The sequence below is a fragment of the Cebus imitator genome, unplaced genomic scaffold (assembly GCF_001604975.1).
Source record: "Cebus imitator isolate Cc_AM_T3 unplaced genomic scaffold, Cebus_imitator-1.0 Scaffold266, whole genome shotgun sequence".
NCBI classification, from domain to species: Eukaryota; Metazoa; Chordata; class Mammalia; order Primates; family Cebidae; genus Cebus; species Cebus imitator.
Window position 1 is genome coordinate 381361 of NW_016107581.1, and position 12795 is coordinate 394155.

Sequence of the window (12795 nt, forward strand, 5' to 3'; positions counted from 1 at the left end):
GCAAACATTTTCCCCATTTTTTCTAACTGTGTTAAAATACACATAACATAAAACTTGCCATTTTAATCATTTTTAGCTATACAGTTCAGGTATTAAGTTCTTTCATAATGTTATGCAACTTTTTCTGTAACTCTTTCCACCTTGTAAAACTGAAACTCTGTACCCATTAAACAGTAACTTTTCATTTCCACCTTCCCCCCAGCCCCTGACAACCACTGTTCTACTTTCTGTCTCTATGAGTTTGGCTACTCTTAACTACTGCATATAAGTGGAATCATATAGTGTTTGTCTTTTTGTGACTGGCTTATTTCACTTAGCATAATCTTAGCTCAAGATTCAGCCATGTTTTCAGAATTTCTTAGGCCAGGCGTGATGGCTCATACCTGTAATCCCACCACTTTGGGAGGCCAAGGCAGGCAGATCACCTGAGCCCCGGTGTTTGAGACCAGCCTGGGCAACATGGTGAAACCCCGTTCCTACTAAAAATACAAAAGTTAGTTAGGCATGGTGGCACATACCTGTAATCCCAAATACTCGTGAGACTGAAGCAGAAGAATTGCTTGAACCCGGGAGGCAAAGGTTACAATGAACCAAGGTCACACCACTGCACTCCAGCCTGGGTGACAGAGCAGGAATCTGTCTCAAAAAATGAAATAAAATAAAAATAAAGTGTGAATAATATTATATTGTATGTATATATCACATTTTGCTTATCCATCCATGTGTAGGTGGATGCTTTGGGTTGCTTCCATGTTTTGTTGTTGTTTTGACAGTCTTACTCTATTGCCCAGGCTAGAGTGCAGTGACTCGATCTCGGCTCACCGCAACCTTCACCTCCCAGGTTCAAGCAATTCTCCTGCCTCAGCCACCCAAGTAGCTGGGAATACAGGTGCTTGTCACCACACCCAGATAATTTTTATATTTTTAGTAGGGACGGGGTTTCACCATGTTGGCCAAGCCGATCTCAAACTCCTGACCTCAGCCACCTGCCTTGGCCTCCCAAAGTGCTGGGATTAAAGGCATGAGCCACCGCGCCCGGCCTAGGTTCCTGGTTTTTTTTGCAACGGGTTTATAATTCATTACCATACTTAATTATTTTGCCACTCAAATTGTCCCAGAGTTGGTCAGTGGAAGCCCCTTCAGGCTGGCTCCTGTGTCCTTGTGAGATGCCCCATTGTTTTTTTTTCTTGCATAAAAAGATGTTCCAGGCTCATCTTGTTCCTATCCTACCCTAACCTTGGAATCAGCCCTTTTTCCAGGGAGCCTTCACACCCTTGTTTTAGCACTTAGCACAAAAAAAACTGCTTACTTATGTTTTCCTCCATTGGACTAGATTGTACCTCTCTGAGGACACATTGATATAAGTCTTATTTGCTCTCACCCAGCACAAGGCCTGACATATGAGATGTTTACTAAATATTTGTTGAATAAAAAGTTGATTTTTACTGTAGTTCATTGATTAAAATTTGGTTCTAAAACTATGATGCTGATGGATTGTCTTTTTTTTCCTCCCCTAGGAAGAAATGTTGGCTATTTGGCGATGAGAAGTGGCGAACAGTGACCATACTGGTATACAACACTATGGGACCTGGCGTTTTTGCTGCATGTCCAGCCCACCCCCACTAATAATGTAGGAAGCCGTCTGGTCCGTTGGAAACACTAATCTGATCTCGGAAGTGGCCGATCGTGGCAGGATGTGTCGACGATGATGATGGCAAGAAAGCAAGATGTCCGAATTCCCACCTACAACATCAGTGTGGTGGGATTGTCTGGGACCGAGAAGGAGAAGGGCCAGTGTGGGATTGGAAAGTCTTGTTTGTGCAACCGCTTTGTGCGCCCAAGTGCTGACGAGTTTCACTTGGACCATACCTCCGTCCTCAGCACCAGTGACTTTGGAGGGCGAGTGGTCAATAATGACCACTTCCTCTACTGGGGAGAAGTTAGCCGCTCCCTGGAGGACTGTGTGGAATGTAAGATGCACATTGTGGAACAGACTGAATTTATTGATGATCAGACTTTTCAACCTCATCGAAGCACGGCCCTGCAGCCCTATATTAAGAGAGCTGCTGCAACCAAGCTCGCATCAGCTGAAAAACTCATGTACTTTTGCACTGACCAGCTGGGGCTGGAGCAGGACTTTGAGCAGAAGCAAATGCCAGATGGAAAGCTGCTGGTTGATGGTTTTCTTCTTGGTATCGACGTTAGCAGGGGCATGAATAGGAACTTTGATGACCAGCTCAAGTTTGTCTCCAATCTCTACAATCAGCTTGCAAAAACAAAAAAGCCCATAGTGGTGGTCCTGACTAAGTGTGACGAAGGTGTTGAGCGGTACATTAGAGATGCACATACTTTCGCCTTAAGCAAAAAGAACCTCCAGGTTGTGGAGACCTCAGCGAGGTCCAATGTAAATGTGGACTTGGCTTTCAGCACCTTAGTGCAACTCATTGATAAAAGTCGGGGAAAGACAAAAATCATTCCTTATTTTGAAGCTCTCAAGCAGCAGAGTCAGCAGATAGCTACAGCAAAAGACAAGTATGAGTGGCTGGTGAGTCGCATTGTGAAAAACCACAATGAGAACTGGTTGAGTGTCAGCCGAAAGATGCAGGCCTCTCCAGAATACCAAGACTATGTCTACCTGGAAGGGACTCAGAAAGCCAAGAAGCTGTTTCTCCAGCACATCCACCGCCTCAAGCACGAGCATATCGAGCGTAGGAGAAAGCTGTACCTGGCAGCCCTGCCATTAGCTTTTGAAGCTCTTATACCTAATCTAGATGAAATAGACCACCTAAGCTGCATAAAAGCCAAAAAGCTCTTAGAAACCAAGCCAGAATTCTTGAAGTGGTTTGTTGTGCTTGAAGAGACACCATGGGATGCCACCAGCCACATTGACAACATGGAAAATGAACGGATTCCCTTTGATTTAATGGATACCGTCCCTGCAGAGCAGCTGTACGAGGCCCACTTAGAGAAGCTGAGGAACGAGAGGAAAAGAGTTGAGATGCGAAGGGCATTTAAAGAAAACCTAGAGACCTCTCTTTTCATAACTCCCGGAAAACCTTGGGAAGAGGCCCGTAGTTTTATCATGAATGAAGATTTCTACCAGTGGCTGGAAGAATCTGTATACATGGATATTTATGGCAAACACCAAAAGCAAATTATAGATAAAGCAAAGGAAGACTTTCAGGAGTTGCTTCTGGAATATTCCGAATTGTTTTATGAGCTGGAGCTGGATGCTAAGCCCAGCAAGGAGAAGATGGGTGTCATTCAGGACGTTCTGGGAGAGGAACAGCGATTTAAAGCATTACAGAAGCTCCAAGCAGAGCGTGATGCCCTTATTCTGAAGCACATTCATTTTGTGTACCACCCAACAAAGGAGACATGCCCCAGCTGCCCAGCTTGTGTGGACGCTAAGATTGAGCACTTGATTAGTTCTCGGTTTATCCGGCCGTCTGACCGGAATCAAAAAAATTCACTCTCTGACCCCAACATTGATAGAATCAACTTGGTTATATTGGGCAAAGATGGCCTTGCCCGAGAGTTGGCCAATGAGATTCGAGCCCTTTGTACAAATGATGACAAGTATGTGATAGATGGTAAAATGTATGAGCTTTCCCTGAGGCCAATAGAGGGGAATGTCAGGCTTCCTGTGAACTCTTTCCAGACGCCAACATTTCAGCCCCACGGCTGTCTCTGCCTTTACAATTCAAAGGAATCACTATCCTATGTAGTGGAAAGTATAGAGAAAAGTAGAGAGTCCACGCTTGGTCGGAGGGATAATCATTTAGTCCACCTCCCCCTGACATTAATTTTGGTTAACAAGAGAGGAGACACCAGTGGAGAGACTCTGCATAGCTTAATCCAGCAAGGTCAGCAAATTGCTAGCAAACTTCAGTGTGTCTTTCTCGACCCTGCTTCTGCCGGCATTGGTTATGGACGCAACATTAATGAAAAGCAAATCAGTCAAGTTTTGAAGGGACTCTTGGACTCTAAGCGTAACTTAAACCTGGTCAGTTCTACTGCTAGCATCAAAGATTTGGCTGATATTGACCTGCGAATTGTTATGTGTCTGATGTGTGGAGATCCTTTTAGTGCAGATGACATACTTTTTCCTGTCCTTCAGTCCCAAACCTGTAAGTCTTCCCATTGTGGAAGCAACAACTCTGTTTTACTTGAACTACCAATCGGACTACACAAGAAGCGGATTGAGCTGTCTGTTCTTTCATACCATTCCTCGTTTAGCATCAGAAAGAGCCGGTTGGTTCATGGGTACATTGTTTTTTATTCAGCCAAACGTAAGGCCTCTTTGGCTATGTTGCGTGCCTTTCTTTGTGAAGTGCAGGACATTATCCCTATTCAGCTCGTAGCACTCACCGATGGCGCTGTTGATGTCCTAGACAATGACTTAAGTCGGGAACAGCTGACTGAGGGGGAGGAGATTGCTCAAGAAATTGACGGAAGGTTCACAAGCATCCCCTGTAGCCAACCCCAGCATAAACTTGAGATCTTTCACCCATTTTTTAAAGATGTGGTGGAGAAAAAGAACATAATCGAGGCTACTCACATGTACGATAATGCTGCCGAGGCCTGTAGCACCACCGAAGAGGTGTTCAACTCCCCCCGGGCAGGGTCACCGCTCTGCAACTCAAACCTGCAGGATTCGGAAGAAGATATCGAGCCATCTTACAGCCTGTTTCGAGAGGACACATCACTGCCTTCTCTGTCCAAAGACCATTCTAAGCTCTCTATGGAACTGGAGGGAAACGATGGGCTGTCTTTCATTATGAGCAATTTTGAGAGTAAACTGAACAACAAAGTACCTCCGCCAGTCAAACCAAAGCCTCCTGTTCATTTTGAAATTACAAAGGGGGATCTGTCTTATTTAGACCAAGGCCATAGGGATGGACAGAGGAAGTCTGTGTCTTCTAGCCCCTGGCTGCCTCAGGATGGGTTTGATCCTTCTGACTATGCTGAGCCCATGGATGCTGTGGTGAAGCCAAGGAATGAAGAAGAAAACATATACTCTGTGCCCCATGACAGCACCCAAGGCAAAATCATCACCATTCGGAATATCAACAAAGCCCAGTCCAACGGCAGCGGGAATGGTTCCGACAGTGAAATGGACACCAGCTCTCTAGAGCGAGGCCGCAAGGTTTCCATCGTGAGCAAGCCAGTGCTGTACAGGACGAGATGCACCCGGCTGGGGCGGTTTGCTAGTTACCGAACCAGCTTCAGCGTGGGGAGTGATGATGAGCTGGGGCCCATCCGGAAGAAGGAGGAGGATCAGGCATCCCAAGGTTATAAAGGGGACAATGCCGTCATTCCATACGAAACAGACGAAGACCCGAGGAAGAGGAACATTCTTCGCAGTCTAAGGAGAAACACTAAGGTGAGATACCAGTCTAGGATGAGTCAGAGCGCTGTGTACACGGGCTGCAGCTGCATGAGGGTTGCTTGATGATGATGATTTTTCAAAGACAACCTATTCAGGTAAAAAAAAGCTGCCCTCTGTGTGTGTTTGACTTAGCATAAAAAAACAGTGCCTCAATTAGCTACTACTATTGGCAGCTCTCAAGTAGTTAGGACTCTGGATAGTCTGAGTTGTTGTTATCTAAAACAATAGTTAATTAATTAGCAAAATGAGCAGATAACACAGAACTTGTCATTATCTTGACAAGTAGCCAAGCTCAGTGACAATACACTTGCTCTTCCTTCCACTGAAACACCAGAACCCAAAACTGCTTGCTGTAGTTTCTCACTGCTAAGCATTTTACATTTTACCCATAGATCTTTTCAATGATCCTTTCCTCCCTTACTGACCTGTAAAGGCTGCGGCATTTTAGATTGGTGAAAAATTGGATGGTGACTTGCACGCACAAATCAGTGACAAGTCTTTGAGTACATAAATGAAAACAGAGAAAATCACTACTGAGAGTTACAAACCTGTCCTGTATTTGTTAAGTTGGAACACCATCCAGCTCTATTATTTTATCTTCAAGGGAGCTGCTGCCGCTATCAGTTAGAAACTTGGGTTTTATTTAGGGATCACCAGTGGGACAGGGACGGAAAAGGAAAAGTTAACTGTATACATGATAAACATCGGGCCTACTCGTCATATGTAGAGGCAGGAGCAGGTGAAGTCTCTTATCCTGTGTAGAATTGTAGTTTGTAGTTTGCAGGGCAGAGAGCTACTCTGTCCCCTTGGGCTTAGGCTTTGAGAAAGAAAAAGTGCTTCTCAACTTTGTGTTTTTTTTTTTCCATTTGGAGTAGAGAGAAATACTCTTCTCCCCACCCCCAATTGCCAAAGCTGATTTAGAAATACTGAAATACTCTTTATATAGGCCAGGCTTGGTGGCTTATGCCTGTAATCCCAGCGCTTTGGGAAGCTGAGGTGGGCAGATCACTTGAGGTCAGGAGTTTGAGACTAGCCTGGCCAACACGGTGAAACCCCGTCTCTCCTAAAAAAGTACAAAAATTAGCCGGGCGAGGTGGCAGGTGCCTGTAGTGACAGCTACTCAGGAGGCCGAGGCAGGAGAGTTGTATGAACCTGGGAGGCAGAGGTTACAGTGAGCCAAGATCGTGCCGCTGCAGTCCAGCCTGGGCAACAGAGGGAGACTCTGTCTCAAAAAGAAAAAGGAAAAAAAGTATATAGAATATGTACATATGTATATATACTCACTCTATACTTTTTCAGAAAAAGTCATTTTGGTGAGACACCACCACAGAACTATGTTTTTTCGTAACCTTTGACCAGCATATTATTATAGAAGGATTTCTCCATGATAAAGCTTTTGCTACTCTGCCTTCCACAAAAAAATAGAGAACAGAGTTACTCGTCTAAAAGTATTGCAGGGACCTTTGGAAAGAAAGGTTGCCAGCAATTTTTGTTATTATAAAACATACCAAATCAGAAGGCTCTAGAAGCCAAGCTGTCTTGAGAGCTGACAGTCCTGACAACTGTGTTGTAAAATATATCACGGAGGCCAGTTTGGCAGTCCTGAAGTCCCTGAGAGATGAAGGAACAGGGTGCCATCACCCTCCCAAGGAAATTGCACCCACTTTGTGTTTCCCCGTAGTGGAGAGTGCTCCTGCATCATCGCTGTCCAGGAGCTTCCGGAGTCTTCTCACCTGTGCAGTGTGAGAAAGTGCAGAGTGGTTCTGTTCTCCTCCCTGCCTGTGCTGACTATTTTTTTCTGAGACAGAGTTTTGCTGTTGTCGCCCAGGCTGGAGTGCAATGGTGCAATCTCGGCTCACTACAACCTCTACCTCCTGGATTCAAGTGATTCTCCTGCCTCAGCCTCCCAGGTAGCTGGGATTACAGGCGCTTGCCACCATACCCGGCTAATATTTTGTATTTTTATTTTTTTATGAGACAGAGTCTCCCTCTGTCTCCAGGCGCCAGGCTGGAGTGCAGTGGTTGGAGCTCACTGCAACCTCTACCTCCCGGGTTCAAGCAATGCTCCTGCCTCAGCCTCCCAAGTAGCTGGGACTACAGGCATGTGCCACTACGCCCAGCTAATTTTTGTATTTTTTAGTAGAGACGGGCTTTCACCATGTTGGCCAGGATGATCTTGAACTCTCGACCTCAGGCAATCTACCTGCCTCGACGTGGCGTGAGCCACTGCACCCAGCCTGTGCTAATAATGAATACCATAGGCATCCTCTTATTTGATTTTCCTTCCCCTGGCTTTTCTACGTGGAGTCCTTTGCCTCCAGTGCTTTCTCCTCCAGAGGTTGGTAGGAGGCAGACCTGCAGAAAGCATTGCTTATTTAGGAAGCCAGAAAACAGCCTGACCTGCCTCCAGTATTTTCCCAGAGCCCACCTATTTAATGATACTGGAATCCAAACATTTTGAACATTTCTTCTCTTCCTCCTCCTCTTCGAATGAAGACTGTTGCCAGAACAACTTAAAAATGGTGACAGTCTTGTAATTTGTGGGGGTGTTTGCACACCTGGGAATTAGGAAGGTGGCATAATAGCATAGTGAAAACGTATTCTGACTTCTAGCTCCATTTTTAATACTTACTGAATGATGCTTGAAAAACACATTTCCATGCAAGCCAAGCTTTCAAGAGTACACACTGTAGCGGAGGCTCAGCAGAAAACAGCTGGTCACAGTGCGCCTCTGAGATGGCTGTGTTCATGCTGGTAGTGAGCAATTCCTAACCTGAGACTTCCTCCCCGGGTTGCTGGGTCAGCTGCAAGAAGTGGTCGGCTTCCGGTCTGTCTTTAGCTATGTCGGCCACACCTCTTAAGTCAAATAAAATGATATTCTGGCCCAAGATCAGTAGCGTGCCAGAAGTCAGTTATGGAGTATCCTTTGGAAAGAGTGACTAGAAGGTGAAATTTTCTTTAACTGCCCTGGGAAATGGTGCTTTGAAATGAGGTTAGTTGCTTTGCTATCCCAGCGCAGAGATGAGCAAATCCTTTGCCCCTAGAGCAAACCTCCTAGTAAAATTGCTGCAGTTGGGAACACAGACTGGCACTTGTTTTACTGGAAAAGCAAGATACCGTCAGGGCAGAGAAGGCCAAGTCAACCCCTGTGTGGGGGAATCGGACATTGATTTTTATTGGCATAACAAAGCGATACAATATTTACTGAAGGGAGGGGGCAGCCAGGGCCTTGGATTTCAGTTGGTAATGGAAAATACACTCAGTACCTCTTGCGTGCCAGACACCATGGGGAAATGGTACAGACCCTTCTTGCCCAGACCTCAGTCCCCAGATGAGGCAGAAAGACCTACACAGCTACTGAAAAGCAGTGGCCTTCCCAGGGAAGGCTGTGTGTGGGCATGCTGGGGTCGTTACGTTAGAGTAGGGTGTAGTGCTTAGGAGCTCAGGCTCTGGGAATTTGGGCTACGGTCAGCTCCAGCTCCTCCGCTTCCTTACTTGGACTTTGGGCACGAGTCACCTCTCCACATTCTTTCTGCAAAAGAGGGAGCACCTTCCTCATCAGATGTGAGAAATGAACACCAGGCATAGATTGCATGCTGGATAGGTGTCAGCTGTCATCATTCAACTAGACGTCGCAGAACGAGTGGAACTGTGGCAGTGGCATTAGGTGAGGAAGGACTTGAAGGTGGAAATATGCATATTGTATTCAGAGAAAGGAGAACGCTCGTCTGAGCTAGCTGTGGACTTGGCGGGGCCAACATTATCCATCCCTCGGGTGGAAGCTTTAACCCCATGCATCACTGAGCTGCTTTCTTGGTACTTACCCTAGCAACTGCCCTAACAAAAAAAAGCTATGCTCTGGGTACCAATGTGATACAGCAAACAATCGCTCAGTCCTCTTGGCTGATTTGCTAGATTAGGTCTTTACTGTAAAACTGGAGTTGGAGTGAGGGAATCGCTTTCATTTCTCCTCATGAAAGTGTGGACTGTAAAGCTCACTCTCATTCTGGGTGCTTTTCCCAGCTGAACCATTTAGCAACCCACCCTCATAGTGGGAGCCTTCCGCACTCAGCTGAATGAAATTGAAAATCTACGATTGCACTTCAGCGGGGCCATGAATAGTGGCTTTGTCTGTAAAGAGTTGTTGTTGCACATGGTCTCTGTCCTCCAGTGCCATGCGTTTGCAAAGACGAGATCAGGATCGGCAGGGTCTTATTTTAAAGCCAAAAAACAGGCTGGGGAGCCTTGTTCCACAAAGTATGCCTTTTGGGCATGCTGAAATGGCTGTATTCGGTGTGTTTGACTGTGGACTTAAAGAGAAGACATTATTGGCTATTTACCCTTCTATCTGATGTGTTCTTATTTTGGTGCTTAAAAAAAAAGACAAAACAGAATGATAAAGAAAATCTTTCACTCACTGCAGCAACCACATGACAAGACAACCTATTGAAAAGCTAACCAATTCAATCATGCATTGTTTGGTCTATAAGGCACCAAGTAACCAGTTTGACAGTTTGTGTCCCCCCTAGTGAATTGGCTTATTTCATTGGATTCAGTGAATTGGCTGGTTGTTGTGGCTTTGTGTGGACACAGCTCTCATTTTGTGAGGCCTAGAACGGAGTTAAAGTTTCTAGTGTGAATAAAAACCAGCTGGGGAATTGGACTGCTTGCTCCCCTGGGAGGGATGTTGCGTTTTGACAGACAAGCTGAATGTGATGAAATATGAGCTCTTTGTAACCTGCTCAGGAAAGACTCTCAGTGTGTGCTTCAGAAGTGGTTAGTCCTACTCAATGAGCTTTGAGACTGAATACATACCTTGGTTTTAAAAATGGGGCGGGCACACTGACTTGACCTTGGATTTTCTGTTTCCTGAAAAAAATTGTGTCTTTTAAATTGAGGTACTTTTGTCTCCAGAGCACAAGTTCAGTCATTCTTTTAGGAAGGAGACATTCAGTTCAGCGTCTGGGCATTTAGTGAGCACTTGTTTTATGCCCAGCATTGTGCTAGGTGCCCTAGGTGTGGTGGTGACGTTAATTGAGCTTGCAGTCTTGGGGATGTTAGGTTTTAAACATGTCCTTGCATGCATTTTGAATATTACTAGAGGGAAGGTACGGGATACTAAGGAATTGTGTAACAAAGGAGTTTAACCTAAGCTGAGGTATCAGGAAAGCTCCCCAAGGAAATGATATTAATTAAGGCTGAGACTCTTGAAGCATGAGGGCAAAGTCAGTGAAGATGGAAGCTTTGTGGAGATGAAAGAACTTGATGCGTTCCAAGCGTTCAAAGAAGCTTAGCGTGGCTGCTGTGGAGAGGTGAGGGAGACCCAGGCCAAATACAGGGCTGTGGCTACCACGTGAAGGGTTCTGTGTTTTTGTGCATTTATTGAATACCTACTGTGTGCCAGGTACATGCCAGGCATTTTCACATCAATGTTTTATTTATTCCTCCTCCAGTGTTAATGAGGCGATGTTTTGCATCCTTGTTTTAGAGGTGAGAGATTCAACTAAGGCTCAGAGATTCAACACCTTGCCCCAGTTGGTATAGCTACTGAGTGGGAAAGCTGAGACTCTGAACCCCGGCATTCTGACTTCCACTTCCCGTGGGTTTTTACAATCCATTCTGCGGAAAAGTTGCTAATATTCAGCCGTCAGGTGCCTATATTTAGACCACTCAATAAGTCCAGTCGATTTGTTCATTCAAACAAAGGATCTTTGATTATCTGAAAAAATCCATTGCTCCTCACTGCTCCCTAGAACAGCACGGTGCTGTTTGTTTCCACCTTCAGAGCCTAGTTGAGTAGGGGACAAAAAAGGCATGGAGACATTGAAATAGCAACTGGAACTTTGAGAAATTGTTTCGAACTGGTGTCACTCAATTCTCAGTTTATTTTAAGCCTGAAGAACTTCTGTAGTGTGTTTTTGGTGAATAAAAATAGACTATCTTTAACTATCTGCCTTAGCTTACAGCACACCTGTTCTTAAAAAAAATTACAATAGGCAACCTAAATCTGTTTTTCAAAGAACAGGGAATTGTGCTGATGCCTCACTGAGCCAACTCAGTCTCCTCCACCACCTGGTGATACTGAAACACCTTTGTGGGGACTCACATTATTCCAGCTTTAGTCGGGAATCACCTTTGCTTATAAGGCAAAGGCCTTCCGAATGGATTTTATCCAGCATTGGAGAGAGGCAAGCAGATAAAAACTGACCCATAGCGCTGGAAATTCCAGATTCAGTGTGTATTGAACTTGAGGCATGTGTTCATGAAAATGGACCTGGAACTAGTGGGCCTTCCTCACTCTTTGTCTCCCAATCACACTGGCCATGAATTGTCTTCTCAAGGGTGGACCCACGGTCACCAGACTTTCACACCATTATAGAGCAGAATGCTATGGTCTAGGCTGGGCATGGTGGCTCACACCTATAATCCTAGCACTTTGAGAGGCCAAGGCAGGCAGATTACTTGAGGTCAGGAGTTCGAGACCAGCCTGGCCAAAATGGTGAAACCCCATCTCTACAAAAAAATACAAAAATTAGCCAGGTGTGGTGGCAGGCACCTATAATCCTACCTACTGGGGAGGCTGACGCAGGAGAATCACTTGAACCCGGGAGGCGGAGGTGGCAGTGAGCTGAGATTGCACCACTGCATTCTAGCCTGGACAACAGAGGAGACTGTCTCAGAAAAAAAAAAGCTATGGTCTGGATTTAGTTAGGTCCTGCAATAGGATGACATGCCTCCGTTTCTTTGCCCATTATTTAAGAGGATTAGGGATGTCAGGAAGGCCAGGACTTTGTGCTCCTTCCTGTTCATCTCTAAATAAAGATGCTCCAAGATGGCAAGTGACTGAGTCACAGTATTAACTGCCGGCTTGAAGGAGACCATAGCTAAGCATTTGGGCTTTAATAATAGATTTTGCCAACAAGAATACATCTGCCTTCAGGTTTTCTCTTAAACTTGGGCGTTGAATTTTTCCAAGCCAGGAGGGGGAGCACTGGTTAACCAAGAATACATTTGGAGCATAAGCAAATAACTTAATTGAAAACGTCCTTTTGAAACTCTTTTGGAAATAGGAGAGAATAATTGCCAATCAGAAAGGCACACTGTTGAATACTGAATGCAAGAAAGTGGTTTGGGGAATAGCTGTAGTAATGCCACTTACGGAATCTTTCTGATTTTCTAAGACTCTACCAGTTATAGTTAGTCCACAGTATGCCACCACACAACTTGGCAAGCCATGAGTGTGACCCTCTGGGACTGTGTGTATTGATTTTACTGTCATCCTCATTCAGATGTCACAGTCTCTGTTCCACATGACATTCTGTATATGGTGTTACCCCACTAGTCGTTTTCTTTTTTTACATAAAACATTAAAATTTTTTTTTTTTTTTTTTTTTTTTTTTTTT

The 12795-nt window shown here is 45.0% G+C and overlaps 1 protein-coding gene across 1 annotated transcript in view; it reads left to right on the top strand.

Moving 5' to 3' along the window:
- ARHGAP35 (Rho GTPase activating protein 35) overlaps positions 1-12795 on the top strand; it is a 136503-nt gene that overhangs the window by 53435 nt on the left and 70273 nt on the right. The window contains exon 2 of the mRNA XM_017500386.2: positions 1518-5386. Within this exon, the coding sequence (XP_017355875.1) occupies positions 1706-5386 (3681 nt within the window). The 5' untranslated portion in view covers positions 1518-1705. The remainder of the gene's footprint in view (positions 1-1517; positions 5387-12795) is intronic.